This window comes from Procambarus clarkii, chromosome 45 (assembly GCF_040958095.1).
Source record: "Procambarus clarkii isolate CNS0578487 chromosome 45, FALCON_Pclarkii_2.0, whole genome shotgun sequence".
NCBI classification, from domain to species: Eukaryota; Metazoa; Arthropoda; class Malacostraca; order Decapoda; family Cambaridae; genus Procambarus; species Procambarus clarkii.
This window is the reverse complement of record NC_091194.1, coordinates 16,018,529-16,040,047: the sequence shown is the minus strand read 5'-3', so window position 1 is coordinate 16,040,047 and position 21,519 is coordinate 16,018,529. Positions and strand designations below refer to the sequence as shown.

The window sequence follows — 21,519 nt, the reverse complement described above, 5'->3', positions numbered from 1 at the left end:
ATAGGTCCAAGGACTGACCCCTGCGGGACTCCACTGGTGGCGTCACACCAATCTGAGACCTCACCCCTCACAGTGACTCGTTATCTTCTGTTGCTTAGGTACTCCCTTATCCTATGGAGTACCTTCCCTTTCACTCCAGCCTGCATCTCCAACTTTTTCACTAGCCTCTTGTGTGGTACTGTGTCAAAGGCTTTCTGGCAATCCAAAAATATGCAGTCTGCCCACCCCTCTCTTGCCTGATTTTTGTTCCTTGGTCGTAGAATTCAATTAACGCTGTGAGGCAGGACTTGCCAACAGCGTGTGTGTGTGTGTGTGTGCGTGTGTGTGTGCGTGTGTGTGTGCGTGTGTGTGTGCGTGTGTGTGTGCGTGTGTGTGTGGGTGTGGGTGTGTGGGTGTGTGTGTGTGTGGGGGGGGTGTGTGTGTGTGTGTGTGGGGGTGTGTGTGTGTGTGTGTGTGTGTGTGTGTGTGTGTGTGTGTGTGTGTGTGTGTGTGTGTGCGCGTGTGTGTGTGTGCGTGTGTGTGTGCGTGGGTGTGTGTGTGCGTGTGTGTGTGTGTGTGTGTGTGGGTGTGTGCGTGTGTGTGTGTACTCACCTATATGTACTCACCTATATGTGCTTGCAGGATCGAGCATTGACTCTTGGATCCCGCCTTTCGAGCATCGGTTGTTTACAGCAATGACTCCTGTCCCATTTCCCTATCATACCTGGTTTTAAAATTATGAATAGTATTTGCTTCCACAACCTGTTCCTGAAGTGCATTCCATTTCCCCACTACTCTCACGCTAAAAGAAAACTTCCTAACATCTCTGTGACTCATCTGAGTTTCAAGCTTCCATCCATGTCCTCTCGTTCTGTTACTATTCCGTGTGAACATTTCGTCTATGTCCACTCTGTCAATTCCTCTGAGTATCTTATACGTTCCTATCATGTCCCCCCTCTCCCTTCTTCTTTCTAGTGTCGTAAGGCACAGTTCCCTCAGGCGCTCTTCATACCCCATCCCTCGTAGCTCTGGGACGAGTCTCGTTGCAAACCTCTGAACCTTTTCCAGTTTCATTATATGCTTCTTCAGATGGGGACTCCATGATGAGGCGGCATACTCTAAGACTGGCCTTACGTAGGCAGTGTAAAGCGCCCTAAATGCCTCCTTACTTAGGTTTCTGAATGATGTTCTAACTTTTGCCAGTGTAGAGTACGCTGCTGTCGTTATCCTATTAATATGTGCCTCAGGAGATAGATTAGGTGTTACGTCCACCCCCAGGTCTCTTTCACGCGTCGTTACAGGTAGGCTGTTCCCCTTCATTGTGTACTGTCCCTTTGGTCTCCTATCTCCTAGTCCCATTTCCATAACTTTACATTTGCTCGTGTTGAATTCTAGTAGCCATTTCTCTGACCATCTCTGCAATCTGTTCAGGTCCTCTTGGAGGATCCTGCAATCCTCATCTGTCACAACTCTTCTCACCAACTTTGCATCATCCGCAAACATCGACATGTAGGACTCTACGCCTGTAAACATGTCGTTAACATATACAAGAAATAGAATTGGTCCCAGCACCGATCCTTGTGGTACTCCACTTGTTACTGTTCGCCAGTCCGACTTCTCGCCCCTTACCGTAACTCTTTGGCTCCTTCCTGTTAGGTAGTTCCTTATCCATTCTAGGACTTTTCCCCCCCACCCCCGCCTGCCTATCGAGCTTGAACAGCAGTCTCATGTGCGGTACTGTATCAAAGGCTTTTTGGCAGTCCAGAAATATGCAGTCTGCCCAACCATCTCTGTCCTGTCTTATCCTCGTTATTTTATCATAGAATTCCAGAAGGTTTGTTAGGCACGATTTCCCTGTCCAGAACCCATGTTGATGTTTGTTCACAAACCTAATGTTCTCCAGGTGTGCAACCAGTCGTAGCCTAATTATTCTTTCCAGTATTTTACAGGGGAGGCTTGTCAGTGATACAGGTCTGTAGTTAAGTGTGTGTGTGGGTGTGGGTGTGTGTGTGGTGTGTGTGTGTGTGTGTGTGTGTGTGTGTGTGTGTGTGTGTGTGTGTGTGTGTGTGTGTGTGTGTGTGTGTGTGTGGGTGTGTGTGTGTGTGGGTGTGTGTGTGTGTGGGTGTGTGTGTGTGGGTGTGGGTGTGGGTGATACGATTATATGGTGAAAGTGTGAACATACCTCACACGGGTCCATGAGGTAAAACAAAATAATCTATATTAGAGTGTAATGATAGATAACTTAAAAAAGAAAGGTGACTTATCTTGTAAAAAGACTGAGTGAATTATTCTTGGTGTCTTGAGGGATGTATTCAAGAACAGTTTTTATACACCAAAGATGTGTGTGTTGCATAAACTGGCAGAAGAATGAGAAACTGTGGCAGTATGAGGAGGAGGAGAGGAGGCAAGAACACGAGAACACGGTGAAAGTAACAGTGTAAATGAATAAATCTACAAGGATGTATTCATGCAATTCTGGGGTCATCCTGGACGTAAGTTCGAACCCTCATCACGGCCCTTGTGGATTTATTCATGTGAAATATCACGCTATTGTGATTTCTGTAACAGTGTAAATATTTGTTAAACAGAACAAAACGAGATTGAATGTTACGATAAAGTTAAAAAAACATAACATGAAGCTCTTTTTAAAGTAATAAATTACAACAGGAAGATTGATGAACTATCTTGAGGTTATCTTGAGATGATTCCGGGGCTTTAGTGTCCCCGCGGCCCGGTCCTCGACCAGGCCTCCAACCCCAGGAAGCAGCCCGTGACAGCTGACTAACACCCAGGTACCTATTTTACTGCTAGGCAACAGGGGCATAGGGTGAAAGAAACTCTGCTCATTGTTTCTCGCCGGCGCCCGGGATCGAACCCGGTACCACAGGATCACAAGTCCAGTGTGCTGTCTGCTCGGCCGACTGGCTCCCCGGCCGACCAACTAATAGACAGCAACAGTAGTGATAGACATTTGAGAATGTTAAACGATTAGAAGTAGGTGTTTACTAGTTGTGTTTTTGCGGGGGTTGAGCTTTGCTCTTTCGGCCCGCCTCTCAACTGTCAATCAACTGTTTACTAACTACTTTTTTTTTTTTTCCCCACACCACACACACACACACCCCAGGAAGCATGTCAATCAACTGTTTACTAACTGTTGCATGTTCACCCCATGTGAACATGATTGGTGTTGTTGTCAGGGGTTGCAAGACTACATGCAAGCGGATATATCTATAGAAGACCTCAGTGAAGAATATATAGTGCTGGGAAGCTCCAAGGGTTGGTGAGGTATACGCTGACGTTAATAAATACTGGAGACAAGGCAAGGAAATGGGTACAGAAAGTGAGAGAACTGGTTGGAAGAGGAAGGTGTGGTGGGGACACCACCCCATCACCCACACGTTGTTACTCCTATGGAGGTACACCCACTCCATGGATGCCTCCTGTGTGGGGCCATCCATGTGTGCGTGCTTCCTATGGAGGCACCCACACACACAGTTACTCCTATGGAGGCTGACTCCATACACAGTTTCATATGTAGATATGATTCATCCCAGTAGGCTCAGGAATCTGTACACCTGTTGATTGACAGTTGAGAGGCGGGACCAAAGAGCCAGAGCTCAACCCCCGCAAGCACAACTAGGCGAGTACACAAGGGACCCAGACATTTCTGGTGCTCGGTGAATATAATTCGGTCCCAAAGTGTCAGGGTTGGTGATTTATGGAAAAAATTACCGGTAACGTACAATAATCTGTGATTACTTAGTTATTTCAAGCGTAGGTTAGACATACGCATGAAGGCTGTTAAGCAAAATTGACGGTGCCCCCGTGACCAATAGTACGTTACAACTGCTACACTCAGCTTACCTTAACCATACATTTTGGTTCCACACAAACACTGTGTCTGGGGTACAAGTGACAGGATGAACAACCCAGCGAGTTTTCTTCCAATTGGGGAGCGTTGTACATGCTGCTATGGCGGCGTGTCCACTCGCAAGATGAGTGGCGCTGCCCAATAAACTCGCCCCTCGGGGCAAAATTTAAAAAAAAAAAATTAACACTAACTTGTGTGGTTAGTCTGTTTATTTCTGATATTTCGTCTATTTCTGATATTTTATTTCTTGGTCTGAATATAATTAATTTGCAGTACTTGGTCTGACAATCTTTATTCACCTTATATATCTATACCTCTGAGATATATAGATATAGATATATATCTATATATCTTGACCCTTGCGACCAGCGTAAACATTCAAGCGGTTTGGTGACATTAAAGCGCTATAATACTGACGTTTCTTCGAATTAACGAGCAACGGGCTCGGTAAATGGTATGGGGTTCAAGTCGTCTTCTAAAATGTGTTTTTGTTTGCTAAGCGATTAACGTGATACGTTGATTATGCACCCTATACCCATCCTGTGGGCGGTGGTGGGGAGGGTTACAGACACATAATGGGTTCAGGGACTGAACCACACAGTTCGTTTAGCTAAACAAGTGACAATCGTGTGAAGCTAGTTACACAGTTGTTAATATTACATACACATGTACATATATACATACATGTATGTTACGGTTGAGAGGCGGGACCAAAGAGCCAGAGCTCAACCCCCGCAAACACAACTAGGTGAGTACATACATTTACATGTACACAAACACATACACATGTCAATAATATTTTTATATCACAAGTGATTCAAGAAGACTCACAAGAGTATACAAAAATGTCCAGGGTTCGAGACTCCTAGTGCCCAGGTGCATGGAGAGTCTCTATACAAGGAGCTCAGTGTTGAGGCTCAGGATCTTCTCCTGACACGCCCTACCTTGAGGTTACCTTGAGATGGTTTCGGGGCTTAGCGTCCCCATGGCCCGGTCCTAGACCAGGTCTCCTCGTTGCTGGACTGGTCAACCAGGCTGTTAGACGCAGCTGCTGGCAGCCTGACGTATGAGTCACAACCTGGTTGATCAGGTATCCTTTGGAGGTGTTTATTAAGTTCTGTCTTGAACACTGTGAGGGGTCGGCCAGTTATGTCCCTTATGTGTAGTGGAAGCGTGTTGAACAGTTTCGGGCCTCTGATGTTGATAGTTCTCTCTCAGAGTACCTGTTGCACCTCTGCTCTTCAACGGGGGTATTCTGCACATCCTGCCATGCCTCCTGGTCTCATCATTCATGTGGTGTTACATCTGGGTGCAGGTTTGGAACCAGCCCATCTAATATTTTCCACGTGTATTTTTATAATTTTATATTTTAATATTTTCCACACAAAAACAGCTCGCACCTCGCACTGTCCTGCGAAGCCAAATTGCTTTATTATTATTTGCTTAACAATAACAATAAAATTATTGTTCGCTTGTGCCTTCAAGGTACAATCTTGTCTTCCCTGCGTTAAAGGAGGGAATAATTTCCCTCCTAACAACAGGATAATTAACAGAAGAGGGTTGTATCTTGCATAATGGTCTACCTAACGTGGGCCTGTTAGCTCAGTTGGTTAGAGCGCCGTGCTAATAACGCGGATGTCGTGGGTTCGATCCCCATACGGGCCAGATAGTTTTTAGGTTCTTAGTACAGCTGGCTTCGTTCTCTATTCTCCCATATCAACCTACTCTGACTTTGGGCCCTGGAGAGGCCACTCCAGACCGACAACCAGAGCCCAACTCCATAGTCTCCTGAGACTGATGGGTGCCTGACAGCTGAGTGGACAGCGCTTCGGATTCGTAGTCCTGAGGTTCCGGGCTCGATCCCCGGTGGAGGCGGAAACAAAGTTTCCGAGTTTCTTTCACTCTGATGCCCCAGTTACCTTGCAGTAAATAGGTACCTGGTAGTTAGACAACTGCTACGGGCTGCTTCCTGGGGGTGTGTAACATTAAGGAGGCCTGGTGGAGAACCGGGCCGCGGGGACGCTAAGCCCCGAAATCATCTCAAGATGACCTCAAGATATGCCTACTACTGCTAGTCTTGCTCCACTACCCAATTACCCACCCAACTGGGCGACAACTTTCCTGTGCTGGCTGTACCTACAGCAAGCAAACTTTGGATTCTTTGCTAAGATTCCTGGCAGTACATCATTATGAATGAAGTACTTACACATTTCTTGGACACCATTGATGGTGTTATCAATGAATTCCGTTTTTTCACAATCCATGACGCGAAGTAGGTGAACAGTTCTACTGACTAGAGTTTACATTTGGTTGAAGCTACATCAGCAGATGTTGCAAACTCCCAGAGGTACTTGTAGCCGAGTCTAAGCAGGTTATGCTTAACAAGGCTTGAGCCTTGTAGCTGTGGTAACATCTAGAGTTCTGGTGGTCTTGTAGATGTGTACCTCTGCTCCCAGAGGTACTTGTAACCGAACCTAAGCCTAGCAGTCTAGCTACAAGTCTTATGGTTGGTCCATAGATGTGCAGTTAGTTTGTAGTTTTGTAGAGTTTGGTTAGTGGTTAGTTTGATAGTTTTGATAGTTTGACTATTCCAAACAATTTATAATTACTTTTGCAACAATTCAGAAAATCAAGCTTTACTCCATTAGCTATTTTCTGGCCCGTATGGGGATCGAACCCACGACATCCGCGTTATTAGCACGGCGCTCTAACCAACTGAGCTAACAGGCCGCTGAGAACACATACTCTCCTTTTCCTATATATGTTAATCTCTTGTCATAGTGATATATTGCTTGCATAATTCCCTTATGTGTATTTGTACGTATTATGTATTTGAATTAGTGAATGTAACGAAGTTAAATAATTGAAGAAGAAAACAGACAATGTCGGACCTAGAATACTTTAGTTACTCCTCATATTTGTACACTATTTCTAGTTTTCTTTCTCACGTCTTGATAATACGTCATTTCCTCTGGCAAGTTTGGTAACAGTAATGTTTACACTCACACATGTATGTGTGAGTGTAAACATTCCACCGCTACATACTGAATGAGTGAGGGAGTGCATGATATGCATGTCACCGCATATGTAAGTTGCTTCGCTTATAAACTTATTTTAATCCATTGAACTGTCCAACTTTTTTATCAAAACTAGCATGCTTAGCCAAATTAATTAAAATATTGTACCTCAATATGTACCTCAATAACTTGATCATCAACCATAGAGTTTTGTATCCTGCATAATGGTGCTCTAAGCGTGGGCCTGTTAGCTCAGTTGGTTAGAGCGCCGTGCTAATAACGCGGATGTCGTGGGTTCGATCCCCATACGGGCCAGATAGTTTTAGGTTCTTAGTACAGCTGGCTTCGTTCACTACTCCCTCGACGTATCAACCTACTCTGACTTTGCGCCCTGGAGAGGTCACTCTACACCGACAACCAGAGCGCAACTCCATAGCCTCTCGAGACTGATGGATAGGAATTACTGCTATTACTACTACTACTTAATTACTTTTTAGTAGTAATTAGTAGTACTTTTTAGTAATATTTTTTTAGTACTAGGATTAATTACTTTTTAGTAGTAGTCTTGCTCCACACCTCTACTACTACTAATTATTTTTTTAGTAGTAATTACTAAGTAGTAATTAGTAGTAGTCTTGCTCCACGCCCACCCAACTGGGCGGCAACTTTACAGTCATGCGGAAGCTATACTCAGCAAACTTTGGATACTTCACTAAGATTCCTGGCAGTACAATGAATGAAGTGCTTACACATTTCTTGGACACCATTGATCAACGATCATTGAGTATAGTCCGCAATGGTCATTGGTCATCATCCTGATCATTGATGATCGCTGAATTTTTTTTTCGATTTTTCACAATCCATTATATAATGACGCAAAGTTTACATTTACGTCGCTCTAACCATTTAAAGTTTACACGTTTACATTTCGTCGAAGCTACATCAAGCTGAGCTACGAAGCTACAAACTCCCAGAGGTACTTATATCCGAGCCTAAGCCTAGCATATGCTTAACAAGGCCACTACTTGAGTAGTAGCAGCCGAAGCTACAAGGCTTCTTGTGGTAACATCTAGAGTCTTGTAGATGTGCAGTTAGTTTGACTATTCCACACAATTCATTATTACTTTTGCAACAATTCAGAAAATCAAGCTTTACTCCATTAGCTATTTTCTGGCCCGTATGGGGATCGAACCCACGACATCCGCGTTATTAGCACGGCGCTCTAACCAACTGAGCTAACAGGCCGTTGAGAACATCTGCTCTCTTTCTCCTATATATCTTAATCTCTTGTCATAGTGATATTGCTTGTATAATCCTCTTATGTGTATTTGCACGTCTGTTATCTATATAATTTAGTCAATGTAACGAAATTAACTAATTGAAGAGGAAACATGTCGGACCTAGAATACTTTAGTTACTCCTCATATTTGTACAATATTTCTAATTTTCTTTCTCACGTCTTGATACGTCATTTCCTCTGGCTGCTCCTATATACCAAGTTTGTGAGCAGTGCATGTGTGTGTGAGTGTAAACATTCCACCGCTACATACTGAATGAGTGAGGGAGTGCATGATATGCATGTCACCGCATGTGTAAGTTGCTTCGCTTATAAACTTATTTAAATTCATCAAACTGTCCAACTTGTTTATCAAAACTAGCATGCTTAGCCAAATTAATTTTGGGGTTCAGTTCCTGAACCCCAAAATTAATTTGGGGTTCAGGAACTGACCATAAGTTAGGAACTAAGTTCACCAAGTCATAAGTTCGCTTCACTAAGTCATAAGTTCACCAAGAACTGACCATAAGTCAAGAACTGACTTATGGTCAGTTCCTGAACCCATTATGTACCTTAATAACTATGTTGATCATCAACCATAGAGTTTTGTATCCTGCATAATGTTGCTCTAAGCGTGGGCCTGTTAGCTCAGTTGGTTAGAGCGCCGTGCTAATAACGCGGATGTCGTGGGTTCGATCCCCATACGGGCCAGATAGTTTTTAGGTTCTTAGTACAGCTGGCTTCGTTCACTACTCTCGTTCAGAGAAGCCGGGTTCGATTCCCTGGTGGAACAAAGGTTGGGGACACGTTTCCTTTCTTCTTATGCCTCTGTTCACCGTGCAGTAACTACTTGCAACTGTTGCTGAGTTGTGTCCTGGGGCAAGTCGCCCTTGAGGGGCACCTCATATAAGCCTGAAATATATATTCTCAGGCTTCCTGTTGCCGACAAAAATAATTATTAAAGCAAAAAGCAATAATTATTGCAATAATTAAAAATAATTATTAAAGCAATAATTAAAAATAATTAAAACAATAATTAAAAATAATTATTAAAGCAATAATTAAAAATAATTATTAAAGCAATAATTAAAAATAATCATTAAAGCAATAATAAAAAATAATTATTGCAATAATTAAAAATAATTATTAAAGCAATAATTAAAAATAATTATTAAAGCAATAATTAAAAATAATTATTAAAGCAATAATTAAAAATAATTATTAAAGCAATAATTAAAAATAATTATTAAAGCAATAATTAAAAATAATTAAAGCAATAATTAAAAATAATTAAAGCAATAATTAAAAATAATTATTAAAGCAATAATTAAAGCAAAAGCTTTAGACTGAATGATTCAACCCAACTGGGTATGGCTTTCAATGTGTATTAAGGTTACGAAGGCTGCTTGGAAACTAGAAGGTATATTGATAAAATTGTATTGATAAAAGTGCAACTGGCCCGTATGGGGATCGAACCCACGACATCCGCGTTATTAGCACGGCGCTCTAACCAACTGAGCTAACAGGCCCACGGCAACTCATGATAGCATTGCTTGTATATATATATTAAACTCTTGCATTACTGAATTACTGTATTCCGTATGCCCAATCGTAAATTTTTCATATTACAAAATAAACTTATATATTAAAGACAAAAATATTGATAGAAATAAGTTACATATTCTGCCTAAAATATCGGGGTTAGTCCTATTGAGTTTTCTATGATGCCTTTTAAGTTTTCTATGATGCCTTCATAGATTTAAGGGAAAACTAAGACATTTCTGTTAGTTCCTTTTCAACATTAAGATTTTTACCCGAGGGCCACTAACTCTAGTGGCCTCGACGAGGACACAAGATGGGAAGGTAGTGAAGAATTACCTAAGAAATTGTTTCCCTTGGTTTTTTTCCTACTGGCCTTACCAAGCTGCAACCCTCCTGGGTACCACGTTACACCTAGGTGAACAGGGGCATTAGGTGTGAAGGCAACATGCTCAACCTTTTGTCCTGACTGAGAATTGAACCCCCTGGATCTTAGACTATGAGGCGTCGATGTAGATCACCGCCACAAAACTACTAAATGTAAAGCTGTTCAGCACATCGTTAACCAATGGTTCAAACTGAGCAACTCTTGGTCAGTTGAACCTTTTATGCTTGCTTCTAATGTTGTTGTTGTTATAGATTCAGCTACTCGGAACAAGTTCCAAGTAGCACGGGCTATGGTGAGCCCGTAACTTACCTGGAACAGGAGCGGGGCAAGTAGCACGGGCTATGGAGAGCCCGTAGTGGACTTACCTGGCACACCTGCTTCTAATGGAATGATATTTTACAGGACAGGAAATTACAGCCGCTTCTGTTAATCTGACCCTCTTGCTGCGTTTGGTTACGTTGGGTGAGTATGTGGTGGTGTGGTTGGTTATGTTGGGTGCATATGTGGTGGTGTGGTTGGTTATGTTGGGTGCGTATGTGGTGTGGTTGGTTATGTTGGGTGCGTATGTGGTGTGGTTGGTTATGTTGGGTGCGTATGTGGTGTGGTTGGTTATGTTGGGTGCGTATGTGGTGTGGTTGGTTATGTTGGGTGCGTATGTGGTGTGGTTGGTTATGTTGGGTGCGTATGTGGTGGTGTGGTTGGTTATGTTGGGTGCGTATGTGGTGTGGTTGGTTATGTTGGGTGCGTATGTGGTGGTGTGGTTGGTTATGTTGGGTGCGTATGTGGTGTGGTTGGTTATGTTGGGTGCGTATGTGGTGGTGTGGTTGGTTATGTTGGGTGCGTATGTGGTGGTGTGGTTGGTTATGTTGGGTGCGTATGTGGTGGTGTGGTTGGTTATGTTGGGTGCGTATGTGGTGGTGTGGTTGGTTATGTTGGGTGCGTATGTGGTGGTGTGGTTGGTTATGTTGGGTGCGTATGTGGTGGTGTGGTTGGTTATGTTGGGTGCGTATGTGGTGGTGTGGTTGGTTATGTTGGGTGCGTATGTGGTGGTGTGGTTGGTTATGTTGGGTGCGTATGTGGTGGTGTGGTTGGTTATGTTGGGTGCATATGTGGTGGTGTAGTTGGTTATGTTGGGTGCGTATGTGGTGGTGTGGTTGGTTATGTTGGGTGCGTATGTGGTGGTGTGGTTGGTTATGTTGGGTGCGTATGTGGTGGTGTGGTTGGTTATGTTGGGTGCGTATGTGGTGGTGTGGTTGGTTATGTTGGGTGCGTATGTGGTGGTGTGGTTGGTTATGTTGGGTGCGTATGTGGTGGTGTGGTTGGTTATGTTGGGTGCGTATGTGGTGGTGTGGTTGGTTATGTTGGGTGCGTATGTGGTGGTGTGGTTGGTTATGTTGGGTGCATATGTGGTGGTGTGGTTGGTTATGTTGGGTGCATATGTGGTGTGGTTGGTTATGTTGGGTGCATATGTTGAAGTATGGTTGGTTATGTTGGGTGTACAGAAATGGCCGGGGATGTTCCCTTTCACCTCATGCCTCTGTTCACCTAGCAGTAAATAGGTACCTGTGAGTCAGGCAACTGTTATTGGGGGCATCATCCTGGTGAAGGTCAGTAGCTCGACCTCGGAGGGACCTCAACACACGCTAAATTATATATATATATATATATATATATATATATATATATATATATATATATATATATATATATATATATATATATATATATATATATATAATCTCACACACACACACACACACACACACACACACACACACACACACACACAACAAAACGAATAATTAATGGTAATTGAAATTGTAAAATCTACACCGTTCTCGGGGATCGTGTCCTCGGGATAATGTGATTACTACGAGACACCAAACTCGTTATCCCACTACCTGGATAGTTATCTAAATATATGTGATGGTCTGAAAGCATATTGCGGTTTCAGTTTATGCTAAAGAATATTGAATTTATTGCCAATACTTCTAGAAATACATCCAGGAATCCTATTTGCGTATTCCGTCTATTTGTACATTTGTTTGTTTGGTTTAAGATTCACCAATAACAACTACAACATCTTCGGTTTACATTTCACAGTTTCATCACTGTGAAATATAGGTCCAGGTAATATATATATATATATATATATATATATATATATATATATATATGTATATATATATATATATATATATATATATATATATATATATATATATATATATATATATATATATGTATATATGTATATATATATATATGTATATATATGTATATATGTATATATATATATATGTATATATATATATATATGTATATATATATATATATATATATGTATATATATATATATATGTATATATATATATATATATATATATATATATATATATATATATATATATATTATAATTTTTTTTTTTTTGTTTTTTTTGAGATATATACAAGAGTGGTTACATTCTTGTACAGCCACTAGTACGCGTAGCGTATATATATATATATATATATATATATATATATATATATATATATATATATATATATATATATATATATATGTCGTACCTAGTAGCCAGAACGCACTTCTCAGCCTACAATGCAAGGCCCGATTTGCCTAATAAGCCAAGTTTTCCTGAATTATTATATTTTCTCAAATTTTTTTCTTATGAAATGATAAAGCTACCCATTTCATTATGTATGAGGTCAATTTTTTTTATTGGAGTTAAAATTAACGTAGATATATGACCGAACCTAACCAACCCTACCTAACCTAACCTAACCTATCTTTATAGGTTAGGTTAGGTTAGGTAGCCGAAAAAGCTAGGTTAGGTTAGGTTAGGTAGGTTAGGTAGTCGAAAAACAATTAATTCATGAAAACCTGGCTTATTAGGCAAATTGGGCCTTGCATAGTAGGCTGAGAAGTGCGTTCTGGCTACTAGGTACGACATATATATATATATATATATATATATATATATATATGTCGTACCTAGTAGCCAGAACTCACTTCTCAGCCTACTATGCAAGGCCCGATTTGCCTAATAAGCCAAGTTTTCATGAATTAATGTTTTTTCGTCTACCTAACCTACCTAACCTAACCTAACCTAGCTTTTTTTGGCTACCTAACCTAACCTTACCTATAAAGATAGGTTAGATTAGGTTAGGTAGGGTTGGTTAGGTTCGGTCATATATCTACGTTAATTTTAACTCCAATAAAAAAAATTGACCTCATACATAATGAAATGGGTAGCTTTATCATTTCATAAGAAAAAAATTATATAAAATATATTAATTCATGAAAACTTGGCTTATTAGGCAAATCGGGCCTTGCATAGTAGGCTGAGAAGTGAGTTCTGGCTACTAGGTACGACATATATATATATATATATATATATATATATATATATATATATATATAATAAATAAATAATGTCGTACCTAGTGTAGCCAGAACGCACTTCTCGGCCTACTATGCAAGGCCCGATTTGCTTAATAAGCCAAGTTTTCCTGAATTAATATATTCATTTTTTTCTTCTGAAATGATAAAGCTACCCATTTTATTATGTATGAGGTCAATTTTATTTTATTGGAGTTAAAATTAACGTAGGTATATGACCGAACTTAACCAACCCTACCTAACCTAACCTATCTTTATAGGTTAGGTTAGGTAGCCGAAAAAGTTAGGTTAGGTTAGGTAGGTTAGGTAGTCGAAAAACAATTAATTCATGAAAACTTGGCTTATTAGGCAAATCGGGCCTTGAATAGTAGGCAGAGAAGTGCGTTCTGGCTACTAGGTACGACATATATATATATATATATATATATATATATATATATATATATATATATATATATATATGCAATTGACGATCACAAAACACTGATCATTTCATATTTCTCTGTGGATTTTCCGCATATATATATACATATATATATATATATATATATATATATATATATATATATATATATATATATATATATATATAATATAGACTTTCTCTCGAACCGTATTTTGATGTAAAAATCCCCAAACGTCAAAATATGATGTGCAATAAATCATAGCAGCTCGCGAAGTTGACGCGCTGTTATGTTTTCTATTCACGGGCCCAGAGGTCAGGTCAGGTCGGGCCAGGACAGGACAGGACAGGTCAGGTCAGGTCAGGTCAGGTCAGGTCAGGTCGGGCCAGGACAGGACAGGACAGGTCAGGTCAGGTCAGGTCAGGTCAGTACAGTACATCATTTTTGTGACAACTCGAGAGGAGGAGCTGTATCATTACCTATGCTCTGGACCCCAATATTATTTAACCATTGAACTTCTACGAACCTTTCGACCATTTTAAATGACTAAATCGTCTCTATCGATTTTAAGTACTGTTTCCGAATTTATTTCCTGTTATATTTTTGTGTCTGCAAATTTGTAAATTTTGATGTCCATTCCCGTGTCTAAATTGTTTATATACAAAAAAAAACAAACCTCTTGTAAGTCGAAAAGAGTTTCCTGAATTTGCTGTTCCATAATTACATGCTCCTTGTACGTTTTCTTGGTAGCTTCCTTTTCCATGTCGAAGTTTCCCCTCATTCTTGGATTCTTTTTCATCTCCATAAGCTCTTCTACCAGTTTCGTGAAGTCTGTTCCCTCATCTGCGAGTTCCTCACACCTTCAATTCAATAAATCGAAATTAAAACATAAGAATTCAGGAAACTGTAAAAGGCCTATTGGCCCATACGAGGCAGCTCCTATTTATATGCAATCAAACTCGCTCATATACAAGGGCTACAAGATAACCTAGACAAACTGAAGGAATGGTCCAATAAATGGCTACTATAGTTCAACCTAAGTAAATGTTAGGTGATGCAACTAGGTATAAAGAACAGGGGGCCAGACACAGGATACCGAATGGGAGATGAAGTTCTTCATGAAACGGACAGAGAGAAAGATGCTGATATCACGCCGAACCTGTCTCCTGAAGCTCACATCAAAAGAATAACAGCGGCGGTTGCAAGTTTGGCTAACATCAGAACTGCCTTCAGAAACCTGTGTAAGGTATTCAGAACCTTGTATATCACTTACACGTAAGACCAATCGTGGAGTATGCGACCCCAGCATGGAGCCCGTATCTTGTCAAGTACAAGATGAAGCCAGAGAAAGTTCAGAGGTATGCCAGTAGACCACTCTCAGAAATAAGAGGCATGAGTTACGAGGGAAGGCTACGTGAATTGAACCTCGCTGGAAGACAGAAGAGCTCGGGAAGACATGATCATCACATACTAAATTCTCGAGTGCTTTGCCAGGATAGATAAGGATGAATTATTTAACATAGGTGGTACACGAACAGGGGACACATATGGAAGCTGAGTACCCAAATGAGCCACAGGGACGTTAGAAAGAACTTTTTCAGTGTCAGAGTAGTTAGTAAATGGAATGAGAAGTGATTTGGTGGAGGCTGACTCCATACACAGTTTCAAATGTAGATATGATAGAGCTCGAGAAGCTCAGGAACCTGTACACTAGTAAATTGAGGGTTGAGAGGCGGGACCAAAGAGCCTCAACTCAACCCCCACAAGCACAACTGGGTGAGCTCCTATCTACCCTGTGCTTGATACAATTTGGTGATCTCACGACTATCATGATATTTGGTTATCTTCCATCATGTCACCCTTAACATGCCCTAGTATATAAATTGTTAAATGTGAAGGTTGCAGCATATTTCTCGCCTAACCGAAAGCAAATACATTTTTGGTTTTCATACATACAATTTGTTAAGTGTAGATAGTAAATGCGGGTGACTGCACCCACAGCCGCCCACTGAATGGGAAGTGTATATAGTGTATATAAGTTCACCACACATAAGCCTCTAGGGTGTGGCACTCTGGTAAGTTTAGGTAAGTTGCTTAGCTTAGAGACCAGTTGTGGTCGTTCTCGAACACATTGCTGATATGTGCATTAAACTGGAGCCTGCTTAGCTAAATTAATTTTGAGGTTCATTTCCTGAGCCCATTATGTCCATCTACATAATTTTTCCACTACCGCACTCAGGATGAGTATGGGGTCTACAACCCCGTTCAGGATGGGTATGGGGTCCACTACCGCTCTCAGGATGGGTATGGGGTCTGCAATCTCGTTCAGGATGGGTATGGGGTCCACTACCGCTCTCAGGATGGGTATGGGGTCTGCAATCTCGTTCAGGATGGGTATGGGGTCCACTACCGCTCTCAGGATGGGTATGGGGTCTACTACCACACTCAGGATTCATATAGGGTGCATAATAAATTACCTAAACTAAACTTCAATGTCTAACACAACTGGGTTGCACACATCCCACCAATCTGAAAAGAAAAAAATTGAAAACGTTTCGGTCCGTCCTCGACCATTATCAAGTTGAGCCAAGCAAATTGCTTAACTTAATTAAGGGAGCGTTGCTATATATACATATACCATTATGGTATTATTGTGGGATCAACTTGCGAGTCGCGGTTAGCAGCGACCTGAGGCACACACACACATGCACTGTCGCAGGAAAAATAGCAATCAGGGTGCTGGAATTTACAGTGAGAAACTTCAGCAAGCACAAGTCAAGTCACCCTTCTGTTCTCTCTAAGAAGACACGTTCCGAGGGGGATGTAGTAAAGGAACAAATCCACAAGGGCCGTGACGAGGATTCGAACCTGCGTCCGGGAGCATCCCAGACACTGCCTTAATCGACTGAGCTACGACAGGGTTAATCCTCGTCATGGCCCTTGTGGATTTGTTCATTTGATGCATCACGTTAGTGTGATCTCTGTGTGTGATGTAGTAAAGGTTTTCCAGTCCGTTAGGGACAAACAGTGTCCCTGAAACTGTCACAAAAGAACCTGCAACAATGGGCACAGGCTGGGAAATATTGGTCCTTCCATATAGGGAAGAACTGGTTTGGGGATAGGGTTGTGGATGAGTGGAGTTGGTACATGGCTGAGATGTACCAATGATGGATTTAAATGGGTCCCGCTTAATGAGATCCACCAGGCAGGCTGTGGTACTCTTAATTCTTGTTTTCTGTAAGAAAAGATGGTGCTCTACTGCCCCCTTACACAAGTAGGAGGAATTTTAGTTCATATAAACATTACATAAAGGAAACAGTAGGAGGCATATTAGTCATATGAAGCAGCTCGCATTTATATCCACCAAAATTCACGTCTATCCTTTGCTTGAAACAATCCATCGATCCCACGTCTATTATGTTACTCGATAATTTGTTTCATAAACAATCCCGTTTCCAAACCAGTATTTACCCAGGTCTATACTGAATCTTAACTTCTCCAACTGAGAGCCGAGCTTCACTAGATGAAACTTTATACAGCTTACCTTTCCCTCAGGTAATCAGGCTGGGCATCAGGAAACAGACTTATGAGCTCCGCGTGCCGGGCAGCTAATTTGTGTTCCAGTGCTTCTGCCAGAGTGTATTCTCCGGCCAGAGACAAGGCCATCTGATGGTCGTCTTCCACTTGGCTTCCTCCTGCTGCTCTGGACTCGTCTCCTGCAGCTGCCGCATTGTCTTCTGTCCAGTCTGCTTGTGTCAGGAACACTCTATCAAAAGTCATTGGATCTGTTACTGGACTAGAGCGTTCTTCTGGTGACATCACCAGGCGTTCAGCACCTGATAGTTCTCGTTCGCTGGCTTCGCTGACCTTTGCTAAATGCTCATTGTCCTCTGTGGTCCCCGCTGCTCCTCTTGGGGACTCGGCATGCCCTTCCACTGATCTTAGGTTACCTTCCTCATAATTACTGTTATCCAGGTGCTCAAGGAGGCTCGACATGAGGTCCGCCACCTCATCTTCATCCTTTAATACCTTCAGCTGTTCTCGGAGGATGACTTCATCTACCCCCGGCACTATGGCACTGATGAACTCTACCTTCTCCTCCACCCATTTTACACTACTGTCGCTCATCCTGGAAAGATCAAATGAGAGATGTTTATCTCCATTAACCAGTCCAACATAACGGAACTCTTATGATCTCACTATAATAGAAACTATTCTAAAGTAAAGGTGGAAATGTACACTACAGTCTTGGTTCCTGCCCAGCATCTGGAGTGTACGGGGAGCCCAGCAACCTGTCACAATTAACGTTGTGAAATAAAGTTTAGTTGATTGACACAAGTTGTGGAGCATTTCAGTTTTTCAAGGTTGGGAGTAACTTCCCCTGACCTAGATTTCCAGGAAGTGTTATAAACACACATTCACAAACACTTCATCAAGACTAAGATGTAGTGTCGCAAAGGGCGATAGTGTCGGATGTATTTCTTTGTCGATAAGTGTGATAGTTTTCTGTCTTGGAAATTAAATTAGTCCGTAAATCATGAATTTACATTGCCAGATCATATTATGAAAGGTATCCGAGAGTCAGGATTAGTAGAAGGCTCAGACAAAATAAACAATGTTTAAATTTACGCAGTAGGCAAATGGAATATTGGGGGTTCATATTTCTTAGTTAGAAATAGATTCTCTAATATTATCATTTAAATCTATGCGGTGCAGTTTTGGGCACATTATCGAATTGAGAAATTTCATTGAAAGTTTAGATAAGGATGACCAAGTTGATAGCCGGCATTTGGAACCTCTCCCACGAAGGGAGATTGGGGAAGCTTTCATTCATTTCATATGAATTAAAGGAAACTGCAAAAGGCTTTTGGTCTATACGAAGCAGCTCCTATTTATATTTAAAACTTTTATACACGTGTAACCTATGCTTGAAACAATCACGTGATCCCATGTCTATTACGTTACCCGGTAATTTGTCCCATAGATCAACCACCCTCTTTCCAAACCAGTATTTACCCAGGTCTTTCCTGAATTGAAACATTCAATATATATCCATTGTTTCCGGTTATATTTTGTGCAGATATATTTAACACCTTATTACTGTCTCCTTTGTTATACCCTTTTATGTCTTAATATACTTAAGTGGTGGCTCCCTCTAGCCGTCCTAGAGAGTATGAATTCAGCTTCTCTTTGTTGACCAGACCACACACTAGAAGGTGAAGGGACGACACACTAGAGGGCCGGTACTTTAGCCACGTTATTGTGACTCATCGCCTGCTTAAGCTTTTCTCTAAATTTAGAAACTGTACTTGTGGTCGATCTCGAGCCCATTGATGATGTGACGATGTGTGTTAATTTTGTAACTAGCTCATCAAATTGTAACTTTCTTAGCTAAATGAATTATGGGGTTCAGTCCCTGAGCCCATTATGTGCCTCTGTAACCCTTTTCACTACCACTCACAAGATGGGTATGGGGTGCATAATAAACGAACTAAACTAACTCGTGAAAAATTTATAATTCATGTGGTTAACTTTCACTGAATTTATTCAAGTGAATTTATATCCATTCTATACAGATTAAGCTTTAGAATAACTTAGTGTTAATGCTGCTAGAAATAAATCCCAGTATTCTATTTACATTATTACGAACACTTATTAATCTATTTTTTTTGTTTAGACCCTTACTAATTATGACTCCCAGATCCGTTTCTTATTCATATTTCGCAATATCAACATCATAAAACCTGATACCTATCATTTCTTACAGCCTCAGATCTACAGTATTCGGCATTAAACTCCATCTGCCAATTTTTCATCCATTTCAAAAGCCTAGCTTTAAGTGATTTTTTTTTTAATTTATTTCCCGCACTATTTTTGAATTGGAAAATATGCAAAAATTACTGCTCTTTTATACCGTTTTTGTATTGGTTCCTCAGCTGGGTGAAAAATTACTGGAGAAGTTGGTGCCGACGCTTCCATGACTTAATGTAATGTTGAATGTTCACAGTTCTGCTGAAGTTACGTGTGCATTAACACCACTACCATGACTACCATCGCAATTCCTCAGATTAATGTACCTTGTATTGCTTGACGTGTGTTCCTAAGTCGGTGAGGAACACGTTTAGACGGCACCAGAGGAGCAAATGAGTTGGCCCCCACACATGGCCAAAGCTCGCTCCTTCCCTTCACTTGAACGTGTAGTGAAGCGAACCGTAAATACACATGTAAACTAATCAACGTTTATTTACAAAAATTTTGTCTAATAGACAGGGAGCGTTCGTTACTTTACAGTTGATGTCGTCTAAGCAACTCCCATAATCCATCTAATAATCCATAATCCATCATAATCTAAGCATAATCCATCAACTTTTGTATCTTACCTTGTATGTATGTACCTTACCCGAATAAAAAATTTATTATTTATAATTTATTTATTTATAATAAGCTAATATCGCATCGGGGAGACAGCCAGGCGCCTCACTGACCCATCACACGGCTCCTTGTCGACCATCCTGTCTTAACACTTTGTTTAGGCAACCAATTACAAACACGGCTTTCCTATCACTAGCCGGTAAGCAAAGGTAAAATGCACATGCAACAGTTCTGCAGAATGTAACTTGGAGTCAGCAGTGGAAAACCGAGGGATAGATTTAGAAAACAAGGTGGATTCTGCTTTCGAAATAGATCACATTAGAAGCGAGATCATTGGATCATGACAGGTCATGACCTATTTGACCCGACGGAGTTTGGTGTAAACAGGAAGTTCAGATAAAAAATAATTTACTTAAAAGGAACTTAGACCACTAGTGTGCGAGAGACGAACTTATCCTTACACAGCAAAATTCCAACGACCAACACATGGAGGATAGAAGAAAATGTATGTATGCTGGTTAGCATTGTAAATGTGTGGCCACGTTTGTGGTAGAAAATAATAATAATAAAAAATAATACCTAAATGGTCGGATGTAGCAGCCGCAGCACCACTTCCTGACACACTACACACCCCCAGCTGTGGAACACTGCACAGTGCTCGCGTTATCCTCACTGATAGCGCGAGTTCAAATACCATATTATCTTATCAAGTTTCCCGAACCTGGGTCGTTTATTAGATTGTGCAGTGCACAGAAAAATCACATTAACGTGATTTATCAATGTGCTTGGGAGTACCCAGAGCATAGGTTCGAATCCTTATTACGGTTCCTACTGATTTTCTCAGAGCTAAATTATATCATTCAACAAGATTCACAAAAAACCTGTACAATTATAAACTTGGCCGAAACGCTGTGCGTATTAGTGGCTTTAGGTATAGTATGTACTAACTCATGTCTAGAAATCCAACATTCTGTTTGTAACTCACCTTGAATGTACGTACTTTAACCTGAATAAAGATTATTATATTATTATTAAAATAAGGTAGAATAGTTATATAGTCAAAATTTACTCATTCATTTACTCTTGAAAATCTTGATTTAAAAATAAAAAGGATGACTAATGCCGTGGGAAACATTTCTGAGATATGAAGATTTGTTCATTAAAATTAGTCTAGCAAAAATATTTTTTTTTATTAAAAACACATGACTAAAAATCTGTTAGAAATCAATTTATATTTTTCCAAACTTACAAGATAATGCATATTGACATT

General features: G+C 40.7%; 1 protein-coding gene and 6 non-coding genes across 8 annotated transcripts in view; 3 read left to right on the top strand and 4 right to left on the bottom strand.

Annotated features, from left to right (window-relative positions):
• The window catches only part of LOC123769751 (E3 ubiquitin-protein ligase RNF216), a 30,695-nt gene extending 9,773 nt beyond the window's left edge, over window positions 1-20,922 (bottom strand). For both annotated transcript variants that reach the window (XM_045760989.2, XM_069301453.1), the window contains exons 1-3: window positions 20,829-20,922; window positions 17,422-18,006; window positions 14,554-14,737 (exon numbers count right to left, since the gene is read on the bottom strand). In XM_045760989.2, the coding sequence (XP_045616945.2) occupies window positions 14,554-14,737; window positions 17,422-18,005 (768 nt within the window). In that variant the 5' untranslated portion in view covers window position 18,006; window positions 20,829-20,922. The remainder of the gene's footprint in view (window positions 1-14,553; window positions 14,738-17,421; window positions 18,007-20,828) is intronic.
• TRNAI-AAU (transfer RNA isoleucine (anticodon AAU)) lies at window positions 5,442-5,515 on the top strand. Its single transcript has one exon. It is a non-coding gene; the product is annotated as a tRNA-Ile (tRNA).
• Window positions 6,507-6,580, bottom strand: TRNAI-AAU (transfer RNA isoleucine (anticodon AAU)). Its single transcript has one exon. It is a non-coding gene; the product is annotated as a tRNA-Ile (tRNA).
• Window positions 7,109-7,182, top strand: TRNAI-AAU (transfer RNA isoleucine (anticodon AAU)). Its single transcript has one exon. It is a non-coding gene; the product is annotated as a tRNA-Ile (tRNA).
• On the bottom strand, window positions 8,039-8,112 carry TRNAI-AAU (transfer RNA isoleucine (anticodon AAU)). Its single transcript has one exon. It is a non-coding gene; the product is annotated as a tRNA-Ile (tRNA).
• TRNAI-AAU (transfer RNA isoleucine (anticodon AAU)) lies at window positions 8,781-8,854 on the top strand. Its single transcript has one exon. It is a non-coding gene; the product is annotated as a tRNA-Ile (tRNA).
• TRNAI-AAU (transfer RNA isoleucine (anticodon AAU)) lies at window positions 9,599-9,672 on the bottom strand. Its single transcript has one exon. It is a non-coding gene; the product is annotated as a tRNA-Ile (tRNA).
• Window positions 20,923-21,519: the final 597 nt, after the last annotated feature.